A 24,842-nucleotide genomic window follows, 5' to 3' on the forward strand; every position below is an offset into this window, starting at 1 on the left:
GCCTGCTGGTAGACGCAGCAAATTGCAGCAGGTGTGGGAGTTGCCTGCTGTCTGACTTGTGGCAGACACTACCATTCTGCCTGTCAGGAGCTAAAACTGTATTTATGCAACTTCGAATTTAACATTAGTGAAGACTAACATTAACACTTTCCCCCATTAACACCTTAAAAAAAAAAAAAAAAAAAAGAGGAATCTAAAATCCACTGATAACAACAGAAGGGCAGAAAGAGCTAACTAACCTACAGCCAGCAGAGGACTAAAGACTAAAATGTGACTATTCAATTTCTCTTACATCTTGAAAAATCTGTTTCAAGCAAATATTACTGTCTAGCTCACTAACTTCTAAAGAGAATCAAATAGTGGAAAAAGATATAAGAAGGGATTTCCAAACAAAACTAATGCTATCACTTCTGCTCTTTGGCCTACTTGAGCTTTATCTTGTTGGTTAATTATTAATTCTGCCTCAGCACAAGCTTTGAAAATAAATCTACATATCTGGTATATGGGGCTTGCAAAAGTACAGCCTGTACGAAAGCAAATGTTGGGCATGAATTAACAATCCCAACTTTAAAAATAATAAATGGATAATACCTAGTTGAGGATTTACCCGTTAAGCTCTTTAAAAATAAATCTAAAGAAAGATCAGGCATTGCAATGCACAGTAGTAAAAACGCGGTCAAGACTAAATCATTAACTAATACATTGTATTCTGTTTTTCTTTTTAGACCTCCAAAAGGAAGCGTGGCTACATTAAGAATAAACTAATTTTAAAGAAAGGCAAGAGACCCAACAGGAAGACAGTTTAAATACACTGTTCTGATCGCTAATACGAAGCAGTTGTCCTTGAGATAACCAGTCTTTGCCTTTAGCTCGAGTCATGTTTCACAGCAACATGAGGGTACAGAACCATCATTGGTCCAGATTATTGTACAAAATTTTTCAGGCAATGTCTGATTAAAAATATTGGCTTATTGAGAACAGCTGTTTTAGATTTGTAATGTGAAGCAAGACAGAGCTGCTATACAAGTCTAGCAGCATTTTTTTTATTGGTACATATTATCCTTCAAATCTGTTGAGAATTTGGACTGACTGCACCAAAGAACCCTGTAATTTGGTCCTTGGCACATGCATACTTGTCAATCTTTTTTGGAAAACACTGTTCAGCTGAATAGCAGCAGTATGTTAACTGGAATGGTCAAATCTAAAATGACTTGTTTTCAGCAATTAAGAGGAAATAGAGCTGTCTTTGGAATTAAACGTTCAGAATAAGTTACTCCCGCTATTACTTTGCTATGGTTTCTTTAAATGTCCTTTTACTCTTGCTGCAGGCTGGTTTTGATCTGGAGTGTAAGAAGCAAAGCTGCAGTTTCCACAGGAGCTGACAGGACATATCAATTGGGTGACAGCTCAGATGGGACAAGCTGCTTTTGTTTCATACGTGATTGCAGTATTGCTGCCTTACACTATCACTTCATAAGGTAGACAAGGCAAATCTTGCACATTGTAGATACAAGGGCTAAATTTGTATCCTGAAAGATCCGAAATGACAGTAATGAATGCTATAGTAATGTATAACTGAGCACCATACAGTGGCTGGTGCTTCAGAACAGAAATTAAACTATTTTAGGTAAATGTTTACATTGATAAAACAAGTATAGCCTATTTAAGGAAAAAAAAAAAAAAGGTTGACAGGTATACAAAACCCCTTTTCTGTGGCTATCAGTAGTAGAGGGTTTGCAAACCTCTTCCCCCTCTCACTGCCTTCTCTTGTGAGGGTAAAAAAAGTTTTTTTCTGGAAATCTGTTTCTCTGCATTTTTATTTAGAGTGCTTAAATCAATTGAAGAAATTCCTGCTATAGCGCTATTTGCTTTGTCTGTCTTTTATACTGTTTTTTTTTGTTGTTGTTGTTTTTTTGTTTTTTTTTTTTTTAAGGAAAAAAGTGGTGAAAACTGTCAGATTAAATGCACTAAGATAATATAAATGGAGACTGAACATGTTCACTTTCCAGCTATAGGAAAACTTTATACAGACTTGAAATTTTTCTTTTAATAAAATGAAAGAAAGGGTTTTGCAGTTTGTTTTCCTGCCACAGGTTGTAACTTTTTATAGAAACAAAACTTACATCAATAATTTGATGTAAAATGCAGAATAGTATGTACCTTTCATGAAGAAAATGTAAATTTACAGTGTTCTTATGAGAATGTTACTGCTGACTTCTTTCCCAAGGTGTAGAATATTTTTTTTGATTTATGAACTCATTTTTGACTTCAGTGGTTTATACAGACCAATACTACAGCTGCAACATTTTCACAAAGGTAATTAAATCTGGATTTCTGGCCCCTTGTCATTTGGAGATTTCATTTTATTTTGTTGCTTTAAAGCTCAATGCAGACCAGTTGTTGACTGTAGGGGAAAATAAAGTTAATTCAAGTTTTGTGTTAAGGGTGTCGTGTCAGTTTTGTTGTGATTCACTCAGTAACATGGTACTTACAGTCCTAGCAATGAATTAAGGCATTCAAACTCTACAGTATAAAGTTGCTGACCTCATGAAATTGCTGCAATGAAGCCACAGCAGCTACTTAATAAATCTAAGCTGGAAGGATATAGGACCCCTACTGTGATGAAATCCAAGGTGGCTGTACATAGTTTCAGGGAACACAAGCTTCAGCAAATGCTGCTAGCATCTAGGGAAGTACAAGCTGTTGTGGTTTTTTGCTTCTTCCAAGGAAATGTACATCCTGTCTCCTCAACAGCAGCAGAAATAAGCAAACATTTGAAAGAACATCCTAAAGTCAGCTGAATAGATGCTGCTGGTCAGTCTCATTTGGCAATAAAATAAAAGTACCAGTACCTTTCCCTCCTTAAAGGTTTTTACAGTTCTATCAAAATACATTTCCTATTTTAGCTGTCGGTATTTTCTTTAATAGAGCAGAAATGATACTAATTTTATAGCATTGTTTTAAAGCAATAAGAAGGTAACTACAGGAGTCCTAGCCAGCCTGGGCCCAAATCTGACTGTTACTTACCTGAATGGTCTGAAATCTAATTTGATTTCAAGTTTTTTTGCTACTGGTCTGCATTTAAATGAAAAGTTGCAAGTTGCTTTGGCATCATTAATGCAGCCACTTAAAAATAAATGACAAAAAAAAAAAAAAACAGCAGGCATGGTATGACCTTCCTTGGTGCCTCACCTGCACGCAGCATCAGTGCCTGCTTTGCCACTTGCATCCTAGAAGTACTCAGCTGCAGTAACCCGTAGCTCATCATGCTACAAGAGCTGAACCATCCTTGTACCAGCAAAGGAAAATACACGAGCATCTGGCATCATTGCCCAACCTACCTTCCATTCTCGGCTGTTTCCTTAGTTATAGGCAATCCTTCCGATGTTCTACTGAGTCAAAGGTTGCAGATTTTGGAGCAAAATTGCGACAATATAGTAAAAAGCTGAAGAAAAAAAAATATTTGAGCCAGGCTCAGACCTTCAGTTGTTAAAAAACTAAGCCTGCAGTCGCTAATAGCAAGTACTGCTGAAGTTCTGTAGCTCTTAGTCATTACACCTGAAAGCAACGAGGGCACCAGTACAAATGGCTAGCCCAGAAGAAATTATTTTGACTTGCGTACGTAACTCCAAAACGGGGAGCGAGCAGTTGTATGTCAACACACTCCAAAAAATATTTCACTGCTTTGACACAGCCCTCTGTACGTATCCCACCATGAGTAAAATCATCCCACCATGAGTAAAAACTGAAATTAAATCCTATTTGGTTGTGATTAAAACCGTCAGCGACAGTGTACTTAAACCAAATGTGTACACTGCTCCGAGCCGCAGCCCCGCAGCAATGCCGTGAGAGGCAAGGAACGCAGCTTTTCCTGTTTCACTGACAGCCAATGTTTGCTGTTTTGCGTTAAAGCAAAGCGTTCTGGCGTGATACTTTCCAACGATGTGGGTGCATGTTTAAAATAAACCAGACCTGTGTTATCCAACGCTCAAAAAATGCAGACCAGGAAGAGTGAAGCATGTTTTTCCCCATGCAAGTGTCCAATAAGGCAGTCATTTAGAGTTGTATTTTAAAAGGTACCTAATTGAGAATTAGTTTAAATGAAGTTATTTTCAGAATCGAGGGAACATCCTACCCTGTTTCCTTCATGTGACAAAGTAAGGAACACCTTCCCCAGGCTTTCCAAAAGCCACCCAGCCCTGTTATCCCGCCACCGTGCTGTCCAACTTAAAGCCTATAAGGTGTCTGACAGTATTAACAGGGAGCTAAAAATAAAAACAACAACAATAAATAAACAAAACATTCCCTCAGCATTGTACTATGCTCCCAGACCTGAGCATACATGATAGCAGTTAACTACTTTTTCAATGGAAAGAGCAAGGGCATCCCACTATTAAATGAAACAAATATTTTATTCATGAGCATCGTAATCTTAAATTCACAAATTATGAAAGGAAGGCAAATCAGAAGAGACTGCCAGAGCATCTTTTAAATGATAAAAGGTATAAATTTTCTCTCTGAACATTTCTAATTTAAGAAGAAAAAAAAAAAAAAAAGATTGCATAGGCTTTCTACAGGTGTGCACAAAAAAAAAATGTAGTACATGTAAGGTCTTACATTACAATTCCAAGTGTATACATTGGCTACTTGAAAAGGAAAATAATCACTTGCAAGTCTAAGACAGCTATCGGAACAACCTATAGAATAAGTCTTAGGAATATTTACTTTTCAGACTTGTAAAATATACGGAACACGTAACTATCAGAAAAATAAAGCGACACTTCTTCTGGGTCTCGTTCTGGAATCTCTTGCTGATAGGATCTTTAACGAAAGGACTGTTTTTATGCTCACCTCTCCCAAGTTACTTGGGAAAAGCAACAGTGGTAATGGCATCAGAGGATTCTTCACAGCATCAAAACGAGACATTTATCAGAGCACAAGTGGAATGTTCTCGGCATGCAGAAACAACCAACCATGCAGCCAGGAAAAATCGTCAATAAATTACAAACATAAAATTATTCAAAATTTGTCTTAAAAGAACGCTACAACATCTCTGTAGCTTGGACAGTCACACCGCCAAGGCTGAAAGAGGTCTACTCTTTCAGGAGCGCAGTCCTGCATGCCTCGCAAGAGGTTTTCAATGGCTGTTGTTAGTGAGTGTGTGGCTTGTTCTTTGGTGTATGAAGTCAGAGATCTGGCAGGAGGTGTTGCATGTGTTTCATTCTGCACTTAGAGTGTTCTTGGAGATGACATTACAAAGTCTATCGGTACTTCTAGTTACTTATCAGACTAACCTCTAAACCAGTGGATCCATTGTAAAGTGATTCTTGCAGGTGACAAGGTACGCCTTTTCCTGATGGTACTTGGTAGTAGTTCATGATAACTACAACGGCATCGTTTTGGTGTTGTTACAGAAAAACATCAACTATACCTAAAAATAAGATTTTTCCATTTTAAAAAAAGTGTCAGGTACAAAACCAAGCTCATACAATCCACATTTTTTTAAAAAATAGGATTTAAATAATTTATAACATGAATCTTTCTAATGTGCAAAAAAAAGTATATACAAGCAGACAAAATAGCATTTAGGAGGAAAGGGGGGCACAGACCTTGTTAAAAAGGGATCTGAAGTTCTAAATGCAAAGATCTGTTAAATATGTCCAAATGAACAACTAATGCCATGTAGCCTTGTGTACACACCTTTGTTTAGCCTTTTGGGTTGCTTAAGAGATTTTAATATCTAGCAAAAAAAATAAAGCATTATAAAATGCAAGACACAAGAACAGATAAAAGCAGTACTTTGACCTAAATATATTAGTGTAGTATCTATAAAGCAACAGCTCTTGTATTAAGAAAGCAGACAAAAGGCACAAAATTAATCAGTACTACCGAAAAGTAAGCATCCATGCTACTGTATGTTAGAAATATAGTGGTTTCTTTACGGGGAGCTGTAAAAGAAGCACTGAGCAGAAGTCAGCACATTTTACACTTGCCTTTTGCTGTCACTTCTCTCAAAAACATCTTCACTTGTAACAAATACAAACTAAAAAGCAGCGAAGCTTTAGCACGTTTCTAGAATCCACCTTCTTAGTGTCACAGTGGTTATCTGACAAAGCAAGATCAAGCTACAGGATTGTTTACTCCTTTATTTTATGAAACAAGTTACATCCCATTTCATTTGTTTCATTAATAAAGTTCTTATTTCAGTAGTGATTTACTAAATCGTTACTTCAACATCAGAAAATCATTTCTCTGAAAAAGCTACTTGTCTTCTACTCATGAGGAACCATCCCAAAGCGATCACCTGGGCCAAAAGCAAAAGAAATGAAAACATGGGTCTGCTCGAAGCCTGAACGAGAAGGAATTAAGGGCTCTCTCATTTCACAGCAGCAATGCTGGGGGAGGCACAGACCCACCAAAGCAGCACATCAGAGCAAGACTCCTACCCCGCCTCACCTGCCTCAACTCACAGCCTGGCACGTGAGCAAAAACGCATCAGCAGTGGTTTAATTTGAAAGGCAAGGCTGCGAACTGGGGTGCCTCAGACCCAGACAATGTCAGGGTGGAAAGCTAGAGGCAAAAACGCGTAACCCAAAAGCACTGGCATGGCAACAGCCAAAGAACATCGCACGGCAAGACCAAAAGCAGCTGGCTCACAAGTGACCGGAGACCGATTAAACGTGTGGCAGTAGGAACAAACAAAAAAGTGAGGACACAGCGGGTTAGTGTGACCAACAGAAGTTCTTGAGAAGGTATTGCTACTTGGCGGCAGAAAATTCATACTCGTAAATGACAGGAAACATGCTCCTAAACCAGCACCCCCCAGAGTGCGCTGCCAATGTGTCATTCGCGTGTCGAGGTGAGTTATTCAATGACTGTTTAGACCGAAGGACTGCCATTAAGTGACGTCACGTTTTAAGTGCAAAACTTTTTTGGCAAAAGTGAAAAATAGAAAACCTTAACCGGTACTAATAAAAAAGTGTGTGTTTTTTTTTAAATTCTAGCGTAGGGCCTGATCCTGCAAGCACACAACTCGGGGAACCCTCGCTGATTCCAGCTCGAGTCCTATGCCCGAACACGTAGAGGATAAGGTCTCTAAATCACTGTTAGTGTTTCTACTTTGTTGACGTGTAGTGTAAGTAATACACACACAAACACACATGCATACTGTGTGTGTATATGTGTATAGATGTACATGCGCACAGCTGTTTGTGTATCCATACACGCAAAATGGCTCCTGAATAAACTTGAGCTTGTGGTTTTTCTGAGATGCACTGTTCACAGTATATAGCTTCTCATTGGTGTCTTCTGAGAACAGAACCTTTTGAATGACATCTGACAAGTTATATACTGTTTCCTTTTAATGCCTCTAAGGTAAAGTTATAAGACATCTCCTGTATCTTGTCAAAGGGTCTTCCAGAGAGGATTCAAGTATAGCCAACCATCGCCCTGTAAGAAAATTAGGGAGAGTTTACAAACAAGATTTATACATACTGAACCTGCACATCTCCACATAAAAGCTAAAATACCACCAATCAACACACAAAAAGCTCCATCCCTGTCACCTGAAAATTCTGCGTTTAATGAATTTACAGGTAATTTAGGCAGAAGGGAAAAAAGTTCCAAAGGGGAACAGAAGCAATGGGAAGATGCAACAGATTAACTCCAGGTTTACACAGATGCACATGCTGGCTGACTTAACAAGTCATGTAATAATTCCCTCAAAGTCTAACTTGCTTCTCCTTTCCTCTAAGAAAGAACAAAGATGAACTTAGTAAAATCTATCTCATTTCAAGCAGATAAAACCCAAGACTGTTTAGACTGTCCATGCTTGCTTACATTGGACAATTATCCTTAGATCACATTCACCTAAATACGCTAAGAACAAGATTAGTAGGAGACGTGACTACAGAGCATTTGCAAAGCAATGCGTGGGTTTCAAGGTAAAAAGCACAGCTTTAGGTGCCTAACATTAGGTCTCCAAAATTCATTGCTAAATTAAATCTAACTTGAAGGACTGAAGGAAGGTGAATGAGTCTATAAAACAAGCATGGAATAATCCACTGCTCTTCTCTAAAAGCCACACTCTACTAAAAATTAAAAATAAAAAATAAAATAAAAAATCAGTGATATATAACAACACTAGCCCATGGTAAGAAAAACACAAACATGTTCATTTGTACTAGCACCCCACCACATGCACAAAGATGCTATTGGGCCCTTAAGGAAAAGCTGATACAAGTACCTCTTTGGCAAAATATTTTGGTTTCCAGGGCATTGTAAGAGCCATACGTTGCCTCTCCTCTGCTCGCTGCCTCTCTTCAAGGTGGTGCTTGTGTTCTGTTGCTGCATCAATATTACCTTCTTTCAGAGAATTGGTGACATATTGCCAAAGGTGCCTGTGTGAGTGGGAAGGAGCAAAAGCAACAGAGTAAGAATACTTTTGCCATAGCCTGGCACCAGGAGCAAAGCAAGGGTCAGACTGATGGCATGTTCTCCAAGCTATTTCTGCAAGTTGTGTAGCTTGTGAACCACCACTTTCAGGAGAATATTCATTTGTGGACCAGATCTTCAGACACGCTCAGTTCCCAGGAACCTACCATGCAAGTTAACTTTCTCCACAGCTTTTGTTCATGTTCTTGACTCTTTATGACCTGACTGTTTTTCTCAAAGCTGATGGATTTTCTCTTTCATCTCCTGTTCACATTATTTACTGATGACCTACCCCAAATGACAAACATCTATTCTGCATTTACTTTTCAATTTTAAGGGAACATTAGACAAAGGCTAAGAGCACATTACACTGGGACACTCACTGACTGTTCCCACCAGGTTATTAACAGAAGACTTGATGTACATGACTCAGCATGCACAAGGTCTACACTGTATTTCCAGTTGAGGATAATTATCAGTACATAACCCAATTTGTTTTTCACCTGACTGACAGTATTCAGATGCAATGCCTCCTCACACTATATGAGCTTAGCAACAACTTTGCCCAGAAAAATACTAAGAAAATGACTGCAACTTTCACATATTTCCAGGGGTATTTAGATGAGTTTGTTTACAATCTGATGAGCTGCATATCCTGCAGAAACACTGGGTCATTATAATTTGCTATCTAGTGTCAAAAACACAACAAATATATTGCAGACTTGCTGGTTTCCTGATTTACTCCAACTCTGTTATTAACCTACACTGAAAAATGAGTTTGTGATAAACAAGCGTGTCCAGAAAGTAGAAAATAACATCTGACCCTGCACAAAGGCTCATGATGCACCTTTGTACAATAAAAATATATTTACAGATTATAAAATTAAATTTTACTCATGTTTTTTAAATCCTCCAATAAAATGTTCCTAAATTCAATAAAAATATTGATTCTTCTGAAGATAAATGTAAACGGTTATTGACAGCAAATAAAGGTTTTTTCTAAGGTACCTAGTCAGAATTAGGCACATGACGAGTTCTCACAGCCTAAAAACAGGTATGGATGTGTATTCACATGTCACATCACACTTTACATTTATATACATATACATTGTGTGCTTATATATTACGTATATATATGAAATCCATAACACCTGAAGTTCCAGCGTGAACTATAAGACGCAAAATTATCTGTAACAAATTGACTAATCTGACTGCCATTTACAATCAAAGAAGCATGTAGAAGACCACATCACCCAGTTCCCAAATACTCATTAAAATGCATACAAGCATTTTTTTTTCCTCTAGAAAATTTATGTATACATCACGGCAATGTAATTTATAAACCAAAGAACCAACACGCAGCTGCAGCTCTTTCTGCCTAGATTAACATGCTGTATGAAAGCAGGGGTTTTTTGAACCACACCATTTATAACTGCGGTTTGTTTCACCGCTGTTTTCATCTGAGGTTAAGCAGCACAATACTGTAATGCCTTTACCTTGATTCCAGTGGGCCTTGTTTTGCTATTGGCCTTATCTTTTTCCTGATAACGGGTAATTTGTTGGTGTCAATCACTTTGGTTTCTCCATTGCTGTACGTAAATTCCAGCGTACCATTCCATTCTCCCTGTGCCTTGCACACGATGGTATTAGTGGGATTATGTTTCACTTCGGCTGTAACCCTAATACAAGAAGGAAAAGAAAAAGGCCACAAAAGATATAACTGGCACCATTTATTATCAGCATTTGAAAGCTAGCACTAGCACTGCAGGCTACATGCATTTTTTTACACCTACAAAATAGTATTTCAAACATAAAGACACTGTCCCCCAAAAGATTCAACCTACAAAAGCTCTGCTAACACAGCACTAACTTCGGGACCACATTCTCCCAAAGCACAGCAGTGCCCCAGCTTAAAACCCAGAACTGCTTATCTCATCAGCCTGAAAAACAACCAAAACCAACTGGCCTTCATGTGAAATTATCAGTACAAGATTTTGAAGTTCATTTTTCACACCTGAACCTAATGTTGTCAGATACCTGTAAAAGACTTCAGGTATCTTTATTTTCTTCTTTAGATCTGCACAGTCTCACAGCTGCTGTGAGGCAGTATTAAAGTCACCTCAATGGCTCAGGAACTTGTTTAAGAGTGAGCAAAATAGACAGGTAGGACTAGAAAACCAAAACAGAGGGAGGAGTTTCTTGTGTGTGTGTCTGTATGAAAATGCACACGTGCTTTTAGTAACCCATATCAAGTAAACTCAGTTAAGTTTTTAAATGATTAAACTAATACAGCAAAACCTTCCCCAAATTTCACTTATTTTGATGGGCACCAATTATTAATCTGCACCTTTCAGAAAAATTCCCATCAAAACAGCCCATCAGCTCTTCTAACACCTCTTGCACAAAAGCAGCAGCTGGTGTAGCACAAATATTACTTTTTTATGTATATTTTTGCTGCTCCTGCACTGTGCATAGGTATTTAGGTTATAGCACAGGGCAAGCCATTTAAATACCTGACAGCAATTTTTACAGGTGGAAAAGCCTGGAAGAACACATTGACTTTAGTTCAACAAGAGACATTTATCTAATTTGGTTAAATGACATGAAATGTGTAGCTACAATAAACTGCACTCTAAAGCTGTAAGCCTCCTCAGGCATTAACAGGAAAAGAAATAGTTATCTTTCTACAAAACAGTCCAGAAGAGGAACCAAACAGATGTCAAAGTAAGTTTTTCCTTTGAAATCCAGTATCAGGTCAACAGGAACAAGAGTAATTCCCTTACCTGTGGACTTTCCCCCCATAGAAGGGTTTGGTGTGGAACGTGACCGTAGCGGAATAGCCTGTCCTGGCACAGTTGATGTTGACTTTCCCTCCAAGCTCCACCCATGGGATGGTGAGTATCGAGCGAGCATAGGCACTGGGGAGTGTGAAAACATACTCTTCTTCGTGCTCCAGCAAGTGAAGGACACCTAGGCAAGGAGGAGGTTGAAAGTGAAATGATTAAAGCTCGTTCATAAGGCCTGACAGTCGCTGATCAAATACTGCCATCACAACGTACTTCCACACTGTGCAACCTGCCTTGAAGGAGGGTACTGTTTGCTAAGAAAAGCCTGCTCTCTGAAAGAAGTTTCTTCAAACGAGCATTTTCAAATCACCTAACACTAATATGTGTTCTTCCTGGTGCCAAATGGCCTATCAGAAAATCTGGCTGGATTACTTATTCTGTCTCACTGCCAAGCAATAAACTGCTGAACCTGAAAACAAATCACGTTCTCTTGAAGAAAACAAAGCAAAAAAGCCCCCCACCAACCAAATGAGCTCTGGATGCTCATTTAGGCATGGCCAAAGGGCCCTTTGGCTCCCCATTCAGCCAGATACCACCAGCTGCTCTCTGCTGGCTGCTGGCCCACTATTTGCTGGTAGGAGCAAAAGGAGAGGTCAGGCTGGGTGCGAGCGGGAGCTGGGCTGAAGGAAGCCACCTGGAAATTTCCTAGAAGCTCGTTCCTTTTCCCCAAAATGCCTGGTTTCCCACGTAGTCTTTGCTAAAGTCTTGCACCATCAATGAGGGGCCACTGAGACCAAACTCTCTGCGATGCACAGAAAGTTGCTGGCAGCAGAAAATTCCCATGTTATTTGGACCTACAAAGAAAGTTCCAAGTCTGATCAGAAGATCTTAGCTTCCCCTAAGGTTCTTGACACAGCTCTATCCCCACCATAGCTGTAGTTTGGTTTTTAGGATGGCAAAGAAGGGGATATAAGACATAAGATCAGGTAAACAGCAACAAAAACCCTGCATGCAGAATTGGCCAATGCCAGCTGTGTGTATTATATTTTTATTAGAGTTTTACACTCCTTTATACCCCATTTAATAACCATCTAAAGGCAAAGATTATACTTTGAAAACTTTTTTTTCGCAACAGGGATTGAAAACAACCCATCCCGGGAAGTACTCAGACCCCAGAAACATTCACAAAATCAGGAAAATCGTCTTGACACACACACAGTAACAGCATCTGTTTAGCAACGAGATGAGCTTAAGCCAATTTACCCTCACCCTGGGGCAGAGAGGGGAGAACGGCAACGCGTTACCAGCTGTATTTATGAGCCTGTCTGTGCGTTAAAGGCAGTAACAACACATCTTGCAAATTGATCTGGAACGTAATGATGAAAAAGCACCGAATAGGAGCAAGGTACTAGTAATGTCAACATAAAAATATGCCCTTCACGCTGTACGGCAGCACGAGTCTAAATAACATTCAGAATTTAGCAGCGCGGCACTCAGAGAGTCATCATTTTAAATACTGGCTCCGACTCCTAGAACAAAATCCAGCTCTGCTGGATTTTTTTCTCTAGAACAGAGATCCACGTGTTTCGCCTGAAGTTTCTTCAGTTCCACACCTGCAGGTAAACCAAGCTCATGGCAGGAAGGTTGAGCTACACAATTCATCCAGGACACTCACCAGGAAGAACTTTTACTCAAAAAGAAGGCTGTGCTCATTGCAGAGCTCACTAAATGGCTGCTACAACGACATTAAATTAATAGAGAACAATAAAGAAGCTTCTCACCAAGATGATGATATTAAAAAATGGCAAGCTAGTGGCTGCCAACATGCAGAAAGGAAACCTGACAGTCTGCAGCTGACCAGTTTCTACCCAGAGGATTGTAACAGGAGCAGGGGACAGCAGCGAGGTGCTGGGACACCAAGGGCATGCCCAGGAGTTGAGAGGCTAGGAGCCAGGTTCTGTAGAAATCGAGTTTGCAGATGCCCTTTTTATTTTTTTTTTTCCCTTTCTCCTCCGTTTATTCTCTGCCTTCTTCATTACAGCCACAGGCAGCAGCCGTAGCAGGAACCAGCTGTGGGAAATGGCACGGCCTGTGGTGCTGCCATCAGGTCGCATCACATCAAAGCAGCCTTAATGGTCTAAGCACAGACACAACCCTCACACAGTCCAAAAAAAAAAACACCTGAAAGCACTGGCTTCCAGCGTGAAGGTCTAATACCAGTACCACGGTCAAGCAGGGTGCTCCTCACTGGGTTTTAGGAGCCACAACTTCACGTGAGCTTCTGCAGAGCCTCCTGCTTCTCAGGGCCCAGCCACCCTCCTCTGATGTGAGGGAGCTGCCATGGTTTGAGCTGGTTTTTGTCTCTCTGATGGGATCGATAGCTTTATTTCTGCATACAGGAGTGGGAAGGACGTGGAGCTCTAATGAAAAGTGAACAGCAAATAGCAGCGGTGACCTTCACTGTAAATATTTGACAACCACAACAGGTTAGGTATTAAAAATTGAGCCAGCTCTCTTAGCAGTATTTTTGTTGAGCATTTGGTAGTGCGCTTTTTGAATTCCTGAAACACCTGAATAAACACATCTTTAACGAAGCGCTGCCTCACTCCAAATACGACTCCAGCTCAATAATTGCGATCTAAAAAAGAATAAAGGAAAGATTTAAGATACCCACAGCTTGACAGCCCTTTCAGCTCTACCAAAGGACCCCAAGTTTCCACTCCACTGTTTGCAGAGTCCACGTGCAAAACCTCCTGTACCTGAAGCACCACGAAGACTGGAGCTGCACCACCAGGTCTGAACCAAGCCCTGTGCTCTCCTTCCGAAGAGGAAGCCAAAATGACACAGGGACATCTATACCACAATTGGATTTCACGCTTTAACCCACCAAATTTAGATCTTGAGACATGAAAAAGACGGAAACGAAAACCTAACAGTTAGTTTTAAAAGTGGGGTGTGCTCCTAGCATCCACTTTTAAGTACAATTTCATTGTGACTGATAGACGTGACTGTAGGGGATTGTTCATTTCATGTTTAAAAAAATCACTCTAAGTAAATAGATATGAAAAGTTGCAGAAGATTCTCCCATTTTCACTACCATTTCCTCTTCATTAGCTCTTTTGGAAACTGCAGATTCCTTCAAACAAACTTAAGCATTTCTGGGCAGCTATGACACAAGGAGGATGCACCAGATAAGTACTCTGGGAAGAAAAGTGGATTTAGCAATCTAGCCTATTAGTAGAAAGAATCCTGTAGAGATGGGCGAATATTTGGTAAACAAGTGCTGAAATTTGAAATGCCCCCTCGAAATGTCCTCACCACCATTTCCTCCTGCTTTTAGGACAATGTATTCACGGCCATGCTCCTTTCCACGCCTCCCCAGCCTCCACGAAGGGAAGCGCTGTTCGCAGCATCTAATTTTGCCCCTTTGACAACTGCATGTCCCTCACTGCTGCTGGAGCTTTGTGAATTGATTTTCCAGTACCGCACATTGATGGAATACCCAGAGGAGGCTCTGGATCGATAACTGCAGAAGAGGCATGTGAAATTTAATGCTTCCCATTGATTGTTTGGAGATCAATCTGAACAACAAATGGTATGTGGGTCATAAATGGCCCGGAGCAGTTTCCTGATTTAACAGGCTCTTCATGCTGCATTATTCATAACAGAGCAGAACAAGGCTAAGTTACGCAGGGGGATGAAGCACACACAGATGCAGCTCATCACCAGCCACACCAGTTCACAGAGAAACACGAGACACCAGTACCAGGCCCTCATCATCTCATAAACGTTGTAGCCAGCTGCTCTGCACTGCTCAGTTTCCAAAAACTGCAGACATTTGCTAAATTAAGTAGTGAGTACCATGTCGTACAAAAATATTCTGAAACCACTGAGCTAAAAAAAATATAAAGAAATTAGTACTAGGGCAATATTTTGGTAGTTCCAGTTGCATGGAGCAGTCGATGTTCAGGGCTGGTAAATTAAAAAGTCACTTAAGCCTCAGGAACAGAAATTATAGACCTGTACATGTATAAATACGTACATATGCATGCATATACTTGAAGAGAAAAAAAAAAGTAAGAAAAAAACACTTGTTGATTTCATTTAGATTTACCCTGGAAAGAGCACTGAATCTTTTCCCTACCTATCAAACCTTTTCAAGGTTGATTTCAGTTTTTAAAATAAATTTTGAGGTGTTTCTGAGTTTTTAAAGCATTTAAAATAGCAGGAGTAAAATTACAAGCCACAACTAGCCACTTGATGGTACAGAGCAAACCACTTAAAACTATTTTATGTTCTCTGTAAAATTAACCAGTGAATCAAATTTTGGAACAAAAACCATCAGCAGAACAGGAGCCCACGCTGAGGTGTGCTCAGCACATCCTCTTCTGCTAGAAAACCCTTATCTTACAATCAGTATGTGTTTAAAGATCCTTTGGACCATGTAAAACACATTAAATATTTACTTTGACTCTTCCATCTCTTGCTAATTTAAATCCTAATACAATTCTATTCATTACACCCTCTTCCCCTCCCTCGCTCTCTCATTAGTACGTAATTAACATTAACCAGAATTAGGGACTGTGCATGCAACGTGAATTCTTATATGCAAAATACTCTCTCTCCTACCCTGCTTTCTCCCGAGGAAACTCAGCTCTGGCTGCTCTGAAGAACGTTTTTTGTCATAGAGCGAAGGAAAAGTTGAGACATTTCTCTAACAAAACAGATGCAGAGCTCTGGGAAGCGAAGATGAAGGGCTACCAGAGAAGGCTGCTTCTCACACGGATTTCCAGCAGTGCCTGCCTACGCGCTCTGCATCTCTGCAGCTGATATTTACTTTGAATTAACAAATAAAAAATCATAGGGAAAAAAAATCTTAGCCACTTCGAGAGGCAGCACACACAAAGTATCGTGCAATTAGGATCCTGAGCTGCACCATTTGTATGACGGATCCATACTGCCCTCATGTCTACCTGTTATTTAAATCCTTACAGAAGCCTTGGCAATTCCATGACGTCCTGTTTCGGCGTATCCACTGCTGCTTCTCACACCGAGGGATAAAAAGCAACACGCTCTACACATCTAAGGACATTAAGACTAGTTAAAAGAATACTTTCAAAAAACATCACAGAAATGTTAACATACTCCTTACACAATATAGGTCCCCAAATTCAGTACTACCCTATTTGTGTAAATAGCCCAAATTAATAAGAAAAGCTTTGTTCAATTGCTTGCAGGCCACACGAAAAAATTCAGGAGGGAGTAAAGTTTCAAAACAGAGCATGGCTGTTTGCATTCACGCTAAGGTCACAACAAAGGTAGAGGTCACACAAAATCCTTCTGTTAAATATCTGAACTAGAACAAGGTGGTTGCTCCTAGCACTAAATTACCTGATGCACGAATGCAGCGTAAGTTTGTCTCTCTATTGCTTTGTTGTGAAGGATTTTTTTCCACATATATCAAATAGTACTGAAGGAATACACAGGGTAATGAAACTACCGTGTCAACACCAGCGTGATTTAAATGCAGCCTCAGGAAGGTCATAGGCATACTAGAGATATCAGGGAAACTGCCTTTGCAGAATCTAAAACCCTTACTGACCGAGCAAATAGTCAGAGGCATCCACGCGTATGGGAACAAACTCTACAGGTTATTTTAGACACTTGCCAATGTCACTGAACATGTCCTGCAAGAGCCAGGAGAAGAAGCTGAATGTTCATAATGAAAAAGAGGAAAACAGAAAAAAATATCAACAGAACATGGTTAATTAGGTCATCCAGTACATAGTGGCAAAACCAGAAATGCACAAACAAAAGCCAGGATTTCCATGATTCACGAGATGTCAGTTTGTCTGCTATCAAAAGCAGGATCAGTCATACTTCAATCATTCCTGAGAAACTTGCTTAACCTGGTTTTAACAGCTTGTACCAGTAAGGTTATACAACCTTCCCCGCCAACCTCACTGTGAGAAAGCTTCTGGTAGCTAACTCTATCTTAACTACCTCTTAACTACCTCTTTCTGTACCTTCTGACTGATCACGTGCCTCCAACTACTCTTTGCTAGACAAACTCCATTTGAGATGCTGCTACGTGTAAATCGTCCTTAAATAACAAGAAAATCCTCCAAATCATGTTTCACATCAACAAATTACCAGGCTCTGCATTACCAGAGACACAAAATGACATAGTTTTTCCACGCTGTGAGCCCAGCTGCTACTTTTTATTGGTTCTGCAATGTATTCCCCAGCACTCACGCTAAGCTCAGCCTAATGCAGACTTTATACTTATGTAAGACGTGATAAAAAATGGCTGTAGCAGCTTCTCATTTTCGCACAGCTTGACAAATCTACACACCAGCTTTGTTAGGAAGACTTCCCTTGAACTAAAAGAAAAGAAAAAAAATATACATTTGAACAAAGTACAGTCTCGAGTGAAGAAACCACACCGAGAAGCAAGCCTTTTCAACCAAGGCTGTCAGGTTTAGGCTGCTTTCAGATTGTAGAAAAGATTCAGTGGTACAACTTTCTCCCTCTTGCTACCAGTCTTCAGCACGCAACAGAAATACTTGGGCTGTTCTAGAGTTTCTCCATCACTCCGCAGAAATGCTGTCACAGTGAATCTGCACACTTCTGGATTGCTTACATGGACCAAAAAAAAAAAAGATGAGTGACAGCTATAAACTGGTAACACCAAACTTCCTCCCCGAGTGCCAACCATAAAGACAGCAGGAAACCTTACAATGAAAGGTTCCCCATTACAGATGCTCCCCAAAGCCAGCCTCTGCTGCTGGGATCTCTGCAGGGTTATGGAAAAAAAAAGAAAGGGGGGAGGTGGGTAAGGGAGGGTAGGAAGGGAATTTGTTCTCACAAACACAAATTAAACAATCCCTGGAGTAGGGAAGCAGTTAATTCCTAGACCCTTCTCTCTCAAAACTGGGACACATCAGGACTTTGAAGTCTTAAATAATCCCCACAGTAGACATCCCCCATGCCAGGGAACTGAGTGTGCTAGCAGCAACAAGAAGAATTTCCCAGCTCCTACATAATCATAAGTGGTTTTCTGTTTGATTTTGATTCCACTAAACAGCTCCCTTCACTGAGAAAACCAGTATCAGAAATAGTTATGTACTGGGGAAATGTGGCAAGTGAGACCAGTGACTGAGGCTGGAAGCAGCACAGTAAGGAGAGGGACAGAAGGACCCATCTCCCTTCTCACACTCCCTTCCCATCTCCCTTAACCCTGTCTAAAAAGCAGAAAAGCTCAATCACAGAAAGAAGGAAGCAGCAGCACTGTTACACAGCCTTCAACTATAACAACATCAGGTCCAGCAGTGAAGAAGTTTCAAGGCTCTTCCACTTGCGGGTGCAAAGAAGGGAACCTACTGACATGAGGAACGAAGCTTCTGTAGCCATTTCTACTGCTTGAATTTGTTCTTTACTTCCAGCAGAAACAGCAAAGCATAGCTGTGTGTTTTCAGAGATCAGGTGGGTTTTTTTAGTCACCATAATTGTTTTGTTCCCGCTCTACTTCTCTACTGTCTTCAACGTTGATTGTATTTAACATAACAATGGCGAAAAGAAGTAATTGCTCTAAGTTGTTCTGCTGCTTCTCTGATTGCTTATTAACAGCACAGTCTAAAAACTAGTTAAGACAAAATACAAAAGCCACACACAGGAAATTATCTTCAAATGGCAAAAGGGACTAAGTCATTTGAAACATTAAATCAATAGATTAGCAGGCAGTAACAACACCGATCCAGGTGGGTTTATCAGTTCAGACCATCCAGTAATTAAATTGTCACATTTCCTTGTTTTTCTGAATTCTTGCTGAGCATTGAATTATCACAAAGCAGACCGTGCATGTATGATACAGTAAGTAATGACTTATACCTCACCGATATGACCTGCTGTAAAGCTTGAGACACCACGCCAACTTAGCAAGCACTACTGAAACCATGATTCTTTACAGAAACTACGAAAAAAAAAATGCTAGGCTTAAGTACAAACGTATTTTTTCCTATTTCTTTGCTCCAGTTGTGCAACTAACTCTCCACTACCAAATTAGATATTACTTTAAGAGTGAGCAAGACGATGAAAAATGTTTTTACAGAGCACAGCGTCAGCAGGTATTTGCTAGTGCAGTTTAACATATGACCGTGCTTCAGGTATAATTCACAGCCCCATCCAAATAAGCTTGTTGTTTGGACACCCACGACATTAGCTAAAGAAAATAAAAGCACATTTCTTACCTTCACCTACCATAGAAACACCTATCGACATGCCCATAAACTTGCTTTTGGTCCATACGTGAGCGTTCACACACATTTTCTTCTCCTTGCACTCACAGTAAAAGCAAGATACCGGCGGATGATGGGACACTTGTTCAGCCACAAACCTCAGCTTGTAGCACGTGGACTGCTCCTGGCCAAACTCCTTGGCTGGGTCCTTAGAAAGCGCAGAGGCACCGTTAGTTCTGACTGGTTTCACTTTATCTTTAGGCACATCCCACGAGCAATGAAACGTTTCACCAATTATAGGGTTATAGGGCTTCTTGGCAACCGCTCCCTTTCGGCCTTCGTGAAAAGCTGTGAGATAATACTCCACAAAGCAGATAATTCTTTCCTCGGGAGTGGCTCCAGCTGCAATTGACAAAAACAGGTCTGGATGGGCCATGAAATTTGCATACATCTCCAGCAGGGATCTTTTCTCCAAAATAAATGTTGGAAGCACTACCTGTATGCAAAGCAGACAAAGGCAGATATGATTTCCCCGTGATCACACTACAGCGAGGCGTAGGGGAGAGAACAGTTAAGACAGCTACAATTCTGGCCTAGCCACGTTTCAGGATAGCATGTTTTCCTCCCCTCTGCCACAGCAATTTCCTTGTCTTTCTAGTGTAAATAACGAGCGAAGGAAAAAGCAGCAGCCTGGATAGCGGTGCAGGCTGCTTCCTATTTCATTAGGATTCTCAACAGTAGCTCCAGCAACAGGGAGGTCCAGTTCCCATCACACGAAAATTTTCCTTTTCCTCTCCTCTCAGTTTACCACACAAACCGTTGTTCTTATTTTTCCTGGTTTACAAGGCAAGGGCTACATGACCTAGAATCATTTATTTCTCTCCGCTCCTTGGCCACCTCCACTCCCCCCACCCTCCATACCTGGTGCAGGGGAGATGGGAGGTCACTCCTGTGTGACCAGCAAGGGATTTCTGACACACACACACCTGGAATCAAGCTGCTCAGTGATGCCAGATGCAGAACAACTGCTGTCCTTTATTACAGCAATTCTTCTGCTTTCCTCTTTTAGCTCCCTTCCTTTTCCTCCTTAATTCTTCACTTCATTTACTTGTTCCCTTTCCCAGAGGAGAGGATTACTTAGAACAGACAATGATCCACTCTTCAAACAAATCCCTTTGCTCCCTACTCTCGCCCTCTGTTATAATTCAAAGTGGGACCAAAGCACAGTTCAGACCTTTGAATCCCACGGATAATGAAATAGAAGCTGACAAACTTTTATTCCTGACGTAATTATTTCCAAGGAAAACTTATAAATGTGAAAAAATTATCTCGTCACAATGGTTCAGTCTTAATATCATCACAGTAAAGCACACACACAGAAAAAGATCACTGCTCCATTTGGTAACATTCACTCTCCTCCTACACATGTATAAATACTACAGTCATGTATAGGCTAATAGTTTTACAAGTTTAGACATAAATCAAGTGAAGTAATATTCCCCTCTGTAATATTCCTCTGACTCTGAAAGCCTCGAGGACTCTACCCAGTCTCGATTACTGAAGTACTAAGGCCCCAGAAGATGCCAACACCTTTATTTTACACTATGCGTGGCAAACTCCTGAGTGCTAAATCCAGGCTGCAGTCCCTGTGCTGGTGTGGCAGTGGGGGAGAGGGGCTGAGGAGATTGTTTTTTGAAGGTAAAAGTCAAAAATTTGGAAGGAAAAGTGGAAAGACGGGAGATTTTCTTATGGTATTTTTAGCTTTTGAAACAATTCCTTCTTACTTGCAAAAGCCTCACTCCGACCAAATACCTGTCGTCCGATATCATCTTTAAAAATGCAGTTCAGCATCACTGAGCCTCAACACAGAATCTCATTTTGATATGAACTGCACAGTCAAAGAGCAGCTTGTCAAAGGGGAAGCTGGCAGCAACACAGCCAACACCTGTGGCTTGTCTCTAGAAATACTGGCAGTGACTACCATGAGCTCACTGCACAGACTTGAAAGGGCAAGAAAACTTAGCCAAATATGAAGCACTGCGTCCCTCTTCATGTCCAAGCAGCTGTCTCTGAGAGTGACTCTTATTAGCACAAGTGGAGGAGAAGGAAAGCTATGGACCATGCTTGAGATGATGCAAATTTTACACGATACAACATTACCACTGCTGTGGTTTCATCTTGTTGGCTTGACTGTGGAAATGTAGCCCTCATAACCACTCCTGCAAGCACTAGCTACTTTGCAGCTACTTACTTAACACAGCTCTGCCAACACAGCCACTAAAGTGACTTTACGAACCACTGGTCATTTTTTATTATTCAGTTTCAGCAATCAATTTGAAATTTGAACTCCAGCTCCAATGATCTTGCTCTAAAAGCCCAACTAAAATGGAAACTACACCCTTACCTGTAGCAAGAAAAGAAGCTTTGCAAAACAGAGTAATTGGATTGTTTCCTCAAAAGGAGGCAGAAGTGCATATAAAAAAAAAAAAGACTTTCAAAGCTTACACGGCTTCAGTATAACAAAAAATCTCTAGAAAACATTGCCTCTCACTAAATAATCTCATAGCCTGATATTTTCAACATGCAACAGTGCCACAGACAAGCATCATCAAAAAATGACCCTTTGTTTTGTTTTTGTAACTTGTCCCATCTTGATTTCTGCAGAAATAACTAAAATAGAAACAAACAAGTTTGGAAGGTGTACAGCATTTTTCTTGCAAGCACTGGACTGCCATGCACTTGCGTAAGCACCTCTAGCTTCCAAAAGAATGAGGTTTTTAACTTTTCTGCCTCCAAATAGAAGGCAGTCTAGAAAAATCAATTAGGATCTAAATTCTTTATATTGGTTTGGACTGCATCATTTGGTTGGGTTTTTGTTGTTGTTATTACATAAAGGTCAAAACTGTCTGATATTATTCTCTGAGGATAAGCTAGCATGACAACTAAATGGACAGAGATCTCTCCAGAACAAATACCAAATTGCCCAAGTCTGAAGCAATGAATCTCCTGACTGCATGCTAAAATGTTAGAATAATCTCCATCCTTACTGTCTCTCAGGCTTCACAGTGAAAAATAAGTAGTTTAACAGGCATTCTTCCCTTTTTCTGGAGGTTCTTCCTGAAAACAAAGATATTTATCTTCTTGTCAACTATTTACTGTGAGGCAAATGACATGTGTCAGCACTGTTACCCACTTTTTCTTCTGAAACCTGACCACCATACACCACGCTGAGATTTTCACTACCTTAGAGGGACAAAATCCTTCTACTGTCATCTGTGTCATCGCAGGACTAAAATAAGGTATTTTCGTCCCACTCAATTAGGAACTACAAGATATATTTACCTTGTAATTTTCAAACAGAGGACATTGTGAACAAACTGCAGGGTTAACTTACACCAGGTTGCTATGCTGCAGAACTACTGGCAGCCCTTTATTTTTAGTAGAGTTGTAACCACGTAGGGAAGGTAAGGGAATGCGGGGGGGGCGACCATCCATCCGTACAAACTGTTAGCATTCGTTTCAATCCTTTAGATGCCATTTGCCAACGCATTTATTAGGCTGGCAGTGATTTCCAGTACTACTTCTCATTTTTTAAAATGCATTAAACAATTTAGAGGCACGGTGTTTTCTTTGTTTGGTTGTGTTTTTTTTGTTTTTGTTTTTTTTTCTTGTTTGTTTGTTTTCCAGCAATATCACTTTTAAGTGATGTGTAAAGTCCAACATATCAGTTTTGTACAATGTCCTGCCACCAGGACCTGCTCCCCAACACAGCTCTTGCCAGCAGCTCTTGAAGTCCATAGAGCCACCGCTAAGACTAACCTGTTCTAGCAAATCCCCGTGCAGATTTGATACTTCACTGTGTTGTTGTTTGTTTGTTTTTTACTGTTTAATTCTTCATTAAAAGGCATGCCAGCATGACACATTTCAAAAGTGAAGCACCTCTACAGCACTAAATATGGCTGTTAGCACTGTAGGAAATGCATGTCACCGCAGGCAAGGCCAACACTAACATAAGCAAGTACCCCTTAGGAAAAGGAAAAGATGCTGTTTCCTCTGATATGATACAAGAGATAATGATCATGCATCCAGAACCAAAAGGCAGCAAAGGCTCAGGAGAGCTGTTTGTTCAGTTGTGTATCACCTTACAATCCTGAGCTCCTAGAAGCAACTAAAGAAACAAGCCTGGGGAAGAAGGCAGAGGAAAACACAAATGTATAAAAACATCCTCTGATGTTAGCAACTGAAGTGTCACAAGCACTTCCAGCAAAAGCTGACTAGTACCAAGGCTATCTGAAATCTGACATTCATAGGAATAACGAAAACTAAGCAGTACAGCCAACAAACCGAGCTGTATCGTCACCCGTCTGCGGCCCTAGGGGCCTCATGTCAGTAAGCAAAGTTAATAAAAACAAAACAAAACAAAAAAGCAGCCAGCTGTCTTGTAATTTTTTATTTTAATCCTTAAAATGGTCAGAAAACTGATGTGCAAATGTGGCATGTCTCATTAATACTCATCATATGTGTATTCGTGCATCACACACACTAGAGAGAGATCTAACTGCCATATGCCTGTTCCTCTTTTCAGGTTGTGGGTATTATATAGACACATCCATGCATACTAATGTTTCACCATGGTACAGAGCTGAAAATACTCACCACTATCCTCAAAAACTGTATAGGAAATGTTATGATAGATATTTACCTCCTCATTTTTCATGTAAATGTCTACATTTCTATTATTTACAGGAATTATTTTTATTTACATTAATTGTATGTCTTTGGGGTTTTTGTCTCCTCTGCTGTGACAAAAACATGACACTGGAAATCATGAAAAAAAATCTTGTTCGTTACTGAAGACAAAGTGTTTCAAAGACACACAAGAATAGCAGATAAGGAATCTTAGTCCACTTTAAATATTATGGACTCAGACAGCCTTAGCGAACCAAAACAGAAAATAGCAAAAGCTACTAATGATTGAGGAACATGAGAAAAACACCAAAAATGAACTGTACATAATGCCAGACATACTAACAAGTGACAGGTATAAATTATTCACAAATTAAATGACGGAATGTTTGTCCTATTCAGAACAAAACATTAATTTCCGTGTAGCTATTCAAAAGCTATACTTAGTAACAGAACATGGCATTGCTTGGTCTTAAAAATGTAAGTATTTTTAAATACTGTCAATTGTTCCAGAGGAAGCAGAGAAGACTATGGTCAGAAGGCCTTTTTACAAAAGTAATAGTAAAAATAGATTTTGATTAATATATGAGATCAAGGTGAAAGCTGATGTAACTCCTCCAAATATTAACATGCCTCTGAGAAGAAGAACCTGCTATTTAGCAATTTCACACGCAAGTGTAATTCTCTGGTCATCCCAAAC

At 40.1% G+C, this 24,842-nt stretch overlaps 2 protein-coding genes across 3 annotated transcripts in view; one reads left to right on the top strand and one right to left on the bottom strand.

The window, feature by feature from the left end:
• Positions 1 to 2,443, top strand: part of STT3B (STT3 oligosaccharyltransferase complex catalytic subunit B) — a 49,382-nt gene extending 46,939 nt beyond the window's left edge. The window contains exon 16 of the mRNA XM_084510116.1: positions 726 to 2,443. Within this exon, the coding sequence (XP_084366242.1) occupies positions 726 to 806 (81 nt within the window). The 3' untranslated portion in view covers positions 807 to 2,443. The remainder of the gene's footprint in view (positions 1 to 725) is intronic.
• Positions 2,264 to 24,842, bottom strand: part of OSBPL10 (oxysterol binding protein like 10) — a 112,754-nt gene continuing 90,175 nt past the window's right edge. For both annotated transcript variants that reach the window (XM_084510118.1, XM_084510117.1), the window contains exons 8-12: positions 19,469 to 19,952; positions 11,217 to 11,403; positions 9,930 to 10,112; positions 8,246 to 8,399; positions 2,264 to 7,449 (exon numbers count right to left, since the gene is read on the bottom strand). In XM_084510118.1, the coding sequence (XP_084366244.1) occupies positions 7,405 to 7,449; positions 8,246 to 8,399; positions 9,930 to 10,112; positions 11,217 to 11,403; positions 19,469 to 19,952 (1,053 nt within the window). In that variant the 3' untranslated portion in view covers positions 2,264 to 7,404. The remainder of the gene's footprint in view (positions 7,450 to 8,245; positions 8,400 to 9,929; positions 10,113 to 11,216; positions 11,404 to 19,468; positions 19,953 to 24,842) is intronic.

Source organism: Aythya ferina, assembly GCF_964211825.1.
Source record: "Aythya ferina genome assembly, chromosome: 2".
Taxonomy (NCBI): Eukaryota; Metazoa; Chordata; class Aves; order Anseriformes; family Anatidae; genus Aythya; species Aythya ferina.